Source organism: Pseudophryne corroboree, chromosome 6 (genome assembly GCF_028390025.1).
Source record: "Pseudophryne corroboree isolate aPseCor3 chromosome 6, aPseCor3.hap2, whole genome shotgun sequence".
NCBI classification, from domain to species: Eukaryota; Metazoa; Chordata; class Amphibia; order Anura; family Myobatrachidae; genus Pseudophryne; species Pseudophryne corroboree.
The window spans coordinates 835,921,028-835,927,027 of NC_086449.1; the positions used below are offsets into that span (position 1 = coordinate 835,921,028).

Here is a 6,000-nt window from a genome sequence, read left to right on the forward strand (position 1 = left end):
ACCTGAATTTTAGGTCTCTGCTCTTACGGTTTTCTTCCAAAAGAAATTAGCCTGGCGGCCGTAAGTTCGGGCTCTCTTTCAGGGAGTACTCTATTGGCAACGCCCCCTTTTCGACTGGGGTTACGGCTGAGCTTCAGACTCAGCGGCCGTTTCTTCCAGGGGGGATGTCTGTTTTTCATATAAATCTGACACTGGTGTTTTCGGCCTTCTTTGAATGTTGTCAGGACTCGCCAACTCTCTCTACAGAGGTCTTCGGCTATTCGACGAAGTGTTTTCTTCTTTGTTCTGTACGATGCTCCCGTACTAAATAGCCGGGGTCCCAGCATACGCTGGGCCGTTGGATACATCTGACCAACAGACAGTCTTATTGGCGGTTGCTCGAGAGCCTCCGTTTTCCATTTCAGCGCACTCTATGCGCGTTGTGGAACCTTCGTGGGCGGCTGCCCGTGGGGTCTCCATGACTACTTTATGTCGGGTGGCTACTTGGTCGGACCGACATTCGTTTTGTCAGATTCTACAAGTTTGACACTTTTTTGCGGCCTCTGCATCACAGTTTGGCCGAGCGGTTTTATAGGACTTTCAGCGCTCTCCCACCCGTTTTGGGAGCTCTGGGACGTCCCCATTGTAACTACGCTCCAGTGGCCCCTAGTGGATGAAGGAGAAATCAGGATTTTGGTACTTACCGATAAATCCCTTTCTCCGATTCCACAGGGGCCACTGGATGCCCGCCCAGCGCTATTTACTCCTTGTTTTTTGCTTAAAGGTTTGCAGATCACTAGGTGCCTGCTTGTTCAGTTCAGGTTAACCTGCTTTTTGTTAGGTTCTGTTCCAGGTTTTGTTTGTGTTATCCTGGTTTACAGGGCGTCATTAACCTCCTCTACCGTACGGTTTGTTTATTCCAGCTCTCCTCGGGCACAGTTTTACGTAGACTGGCTTGGAGGGGAGATAGTAGGGGAGGAGCTAGCCACAGTGTGAGCATTTTAAAGTGCCAGCTCCCAATTACTGCCTACTATTTCCCCATTGTAACTACGCTCCAGTGGCCCCTGTGGAATCTGAGAAAGGGATTTATCGGTAAGTACAAAAATCCTGATATTCCATGACTTTAGCACATTCAGAACTTTGTGCTCCCTGTCAGTCAGTGCTTGGGAAAACCTGACTATATATAATGTGTTCCCACAGGTAAAATCTCCCACAAAGTCGGACACCAAAACACAAGACAAAAGTCCATCAAACTCCGCCAAGTCCCCAATAAAAGGAACCGCAAAACACAAGCGGCCGGATGTAAAGATCGGCAGCCCTGAAGCAAAGAAAAGCCGGATCCCCCACAATGATTCCATCGTCATAAACTGAGGACCGCTGCAAACTGAGCCGGTCATAGGCTGAGGACCGCTGCACACTGAAGCCTTTGTTATAGACTGAGGACCGCTGCAAACTGAAGCCTTTGTTATAGACTGAGGACCGCTGCAAACTGAAGCCTTTGTTATAGACTGAGGACCGCTGCAAACTGAAGCCACTGTCATAGACTGAGGACCGCTGCACACTGAAGCCTTTGTTATAGACTGAGGACCGCTGCAAACTGAAGCCGCTGTCATAGACTGAGGACCGCTGCAAACTGAAGCCGCTGTCATAGACTGAGGACCGCTGCAAACTGAAGCCGCTGTCATAGACTGAGGACCGCTGCAAACTGAAGCCGCTGTCATAAACTGAGGACCGCTGCAAACTGAAGCCGCTGTCATAGACTGAGGACCGCTGCACACTGAAGCCGCTGTCATAGACTGAGGACCGCTGCACACTGAAGCCGCTGTCATAGACTGAGGACCGCTGCACACTGAAGCCGCTGTCATAGACTGAGGACCGCTGCACACTGAAGCCGCTGTCATAGACTGAGGACCGCTGCACACTGAAGCCGCTGTCATAGACTGAGGACCGCTGCACACTGAAGCCGCTGTCATAGACTGAGGACCGCTGCACACTGAAGCCGCTGTCCTAGACTGAAGACCGCTGCAAACTGAAGCTGTTGTCTTAGGACTTCGGAAATGTCAAATAGCAAACTATATGATCACGGTCAATATATTTTCAGTTCTGTAATTTATTACTAAGACGATAAATGTTTTGTTTTGCAGCCACTCTATCATGGTTGGTTTTCTGTTTAATAACCTGCAGCTGATCCTGTTGCAGTAACCTCAGATAGAGGTCACTAAAGGTTTTACTTGTTTAATTCCTTCTATCTAATTACTGCGAGATGTATAACGGCGATTGTTTTCTTTGCAGGGATAAGGACATTGTAACTGATGAGAGATCAGGGATTTTGTACATACTGTAACACCACACCATCTTCTCTGACACCAAGTAGCACTCGTCATACGCTCACTATTGCAGCTGCTTACACTAGTACATATTTAATGTGGAATTTGGGAGAAGGGCCTCTCTGGACTCCAGTGTACCTCAATTGGAATTAACTGTCATTGTGACATAGTCTTTGTCACACGGCCTAAAGCAGATTTCTCATACGTCCTAGCGGATGCTGGGGTCACATTAGAACCATGGGGTATAGACGGGATCCACAGGAGACATAGGCACTTTAAGACTTTGAAAGGGTGTGAACTGTCTCCTCCCTCTATGCCCCTCCTCCAGACTCCAGTTTTAGAATTGTGCCCAGGCAGACTGGATGCACTCTAGTGGAGCTCTACTAAGTTTCTCGGGAAAAGACTTATGTTAGGTTTCTTTTTTCAAGGAGGCTGCTGGCTACAGGCTCCCTGCATCGCGGGACTTAGGGGAGAGAAGTATGACCAACTTCTGGTGAGTTCAATGGCTCTGCTTCTGGCTGACAGGACACCATAAGCTCCTGAGGGTGATGATCGCTGGGCGCTCCCGGATGCTCACTCCCGCAGCCTGCCGTCACCCCCTTACAGGGCCAGAAGTCAGGTGCGTAGCAGAAGATCAGAAGACTAATCCAGTGACTGCATTCTGAGGTAGCGTGCAGAACGCTACGCACCATGCTCCCACACATACACAGGCACTGCAGGGCACGGTTAACTGCGAAGAGGGGACATTAGTGCCTGGGCACTGTCCTAACCCCCGCCAGTATAATTATTTGTTTAATTTGAGCGGGACAGAAGCGTGCCATTATGAGGGAGGAGCTTCTTCCTCACTCACAGCTCACTGCTCGGCGCCATTTCCTCTTCATAAGGCTGCAGAGACGCTGGTCCTTCCTTACACTGCTGACAAGTATCAGGGTGCAAAACGGGGGGGGGGGTTCGCAGTACATATTTGTGCAGTGTTTTGACATTTAAAAGCGCTACAGGTCTGAGGCATTTTTTAGTGTTTTCAGAGTTGTTAGTTTGGCGCTGGGTTGTGAGTTGGCAAATCCTCTCTGTGTCCCTCTCATAGACCTTACTGTGGGTCTGTCCCCTATAAGCCCGGTGTGTCTGTGGGTGTTTGGTACACGTGTGTCGACATGTCTGAGGCTGAGTGCTCTTCCCAGGAGCAGGCTGTATTAGGGACACAGACGACTGTGGGGGTGACCCTGTCGGCACCGCCGACTCCTGACTGGGTAAATGTCTTGAATGCGAATATGGCTATTATCAGTAAGAGATTAGATAAGTCTGAGTCTCAGACCCAGGCGTGGAAAAAAATCTATGGAGGATATGTTATTGCAAGTCCAGGATCCCTTGGGGGTCACAAAAACGTTCTTTTGCCCAGTTGATGCACACTGATACCGACACGGACTCTAATTCCAGTGTCGACTACAGTGATTCCAGATTAGATCCAAAATTGGCAAAGAGCATTCGGTACATGATTGTGGCTATTAAAGATGTATTACATATCACTGAGGACCCTGCTGTTCCTGATAAACAGATCTGTATGTATAACGTTTCCTCCCTCTCATGAACTGAACACGCTATTTGAAAAAGTCTGGGAAAGCCCTGACAGAAAGTTTCAAATCCCCAAAAGGATTCCGGTTGCTTATCCTTTCCCCCCCTGAGGACAGGAAAAATTGGGAGTCACCCCCCATTTTGGACAAGGCCCTGTCACGTTTGTCTAAAAGGGTGGCTCTCCCAGCACCGGGCACGGCGGCCCTTAAGGACCCAGCATATCGTAAGCAAGAAACTACGTTAAAATCCATTTATGCGACCACAGGTACGCTGCTCAGACCTGCCATTGCATCTGCGTGGGTGAGTAGTGCTATCGAAAAGTGGGCAGATAACTTGTCTTCTGAAATAGATACACTGGATAGGGATAGCATCCTCTTGACGCTGGGTTATATCAATGACGCTGCAGCCTACCTAAAGGAAGCTGCGAGAGATATTGGCCTTTTGGGATCAAAAGCCAATGCCATGGTGGTCTCGGCTAGGCGAGCATTGTGGATTCACCAATGGAATGCTGATGCAGACTCAGAAAAATATGGAGTCTCTCCCATATAAAGGTGGTGTCTTGTTTGGGGATGGCCTCGATGATTTGGTATCTACGGCTACCGCGGGTAAGTCCTCTTTTTTACCTTATGTTCCTTGGCAACAAAAGAAAACGCACCACTATCAAATGCAGTCCCTACGGCCCAGTAAATACAGAAGGGGGCAAGGCTCTTCCTTACTTGCTAGTAGAGGGAGGGGAAGAGGTAAAGGATCAACAACCTTGTCGAGTTTGCAGGAGCAGAAGTCTTCCCCTGCTTCTGCCAAATCCACCGCATGACGCTGGGGCTCTCTTGCGGGAGTCCGTACCGGTGGGGGCACGTCAAACTCTTCAGTCAGTTCTGGATTCGTTCGGGCCTAGACCCGTGGGTTTTCCCAAGGGTACAAACTGGAGTTTCAAGACGTTCCCCCCTCGCCGATTTTTTTCAAATCTGCCTTACCAGTTTCTCCTCCGGACAGGGAGGCAGTAAGCGAGGCTATACAAAAGTTGTGTCAGAATCAAGTCATTATCCTGGTTCCCCCGTCACATCGGGGAGAAGGCTTTTATTCAAGCCTTTTCGTGGTCCCGAAGCCGGACGGCTCGGTCAGGCCAATCCTAAACCTGAAATCCCTAAATTTGTACCTGAAGAAGTTCAAATTCAAAATGGAATCTCTCAGGGCAGTGATCTCCAGTCTGGATGAAGGAGATTTCATGGTTTTGATGGACATAAAGGATGCCTACTTACATGTTCCCATTTATCCTCCGCATCAGGCTTTCCTGAGACTTGTAATTCAGGATTGTCATTACCAATTTCAGACGTTGCCGTTAGCTCTATCCACGGCTCCGAGGATTTTCACCAAGGTGATGGCGGAAATGATGGTTCTCCTTCGCAAACAAGGAGTCACTATTATCCCGTACTTAGACGATCTCCTGATAAAGGCGAAATCCAGGGACCAGTTGGTGCAAAACATTGCACTCTCCTTGACAGTTCTTCAACAACATGGTTGGCTCCTAAACTTGCCAAAGTCACAGTTGCTTCCAACAACGCGATTGTCGTTTTTGGGAATGATACTGGACACAGAACTTCAGAGAGTTTTTCTTCCAGTGGAAAAGGCTCTGGTGATACAGAATCTGGTCAAACAAGTTCTGAAACCAGCAAGAGTGTCAATCCATCAATGCATTCAGTTGCTGGGGAAGATGATGGCGGCCTTCACGGCCATTCAGTTTGGCAGGTTCCATGCCAGAGTGTTCCAGTGGGACCTGTTGGACAAGTGGTCCGGATCCCACCTACACATGCACCGGAGGATAATCATGTCTTCCAAGACCAGGATCTCACTCCTGTGGTGGCTGCACCACTCTCACCTCCTAGAGCGGCGCAGGTTCGGAATCCAGGACTAGATCCTAGTAACCACGGATGCAAGCCTCTGAGGCTGGGGGGCAGTCGCACTGGAAAAAACTTCCAAGGAAGATGGTCAAGTCAGGAAACTTGTCTCCACATAAACGTTCTGGAGTTAATGGCCATTTACAACGGCCTTCTGCAAGTAGAACATCTTCTTCGAGATCTGCCCGTACTGATCCAGTCGGAAAATGTAACAGCAGTAGCGTACATAA

General features: G+C 49.1%; 1 protein-coding gene across 4 annotated transcripts in view; it reads left to right on the forward strand.

The window, feature by feature from the left end:
• RECQL (RecQ like helicase) overlaps positions 1-2,129 on the forward strand; it is a 53,109-nt gene extending 50,980 nt beyond the window's left edge. For all 4 annotated transcript variants that reach the window (XM_063929399.1, XM_063929402.1, XM_063929401.1 and 1 more), the window contains one exon: positions 1,180-2,129. In XM_063929399.1, the coding sequence (XP_063785469.1) occupies positions 1,180-1,350 (171 nt within the window). In that variant the 3' untranslated portion in view covers positions 1,351-2,129. The remainder of the gene's footprint in view (positions 1-1,179) is intronic.
• The last annotated feature ends 3,871 nt before the right edge of the window (positions 2,130-6,000 follow it).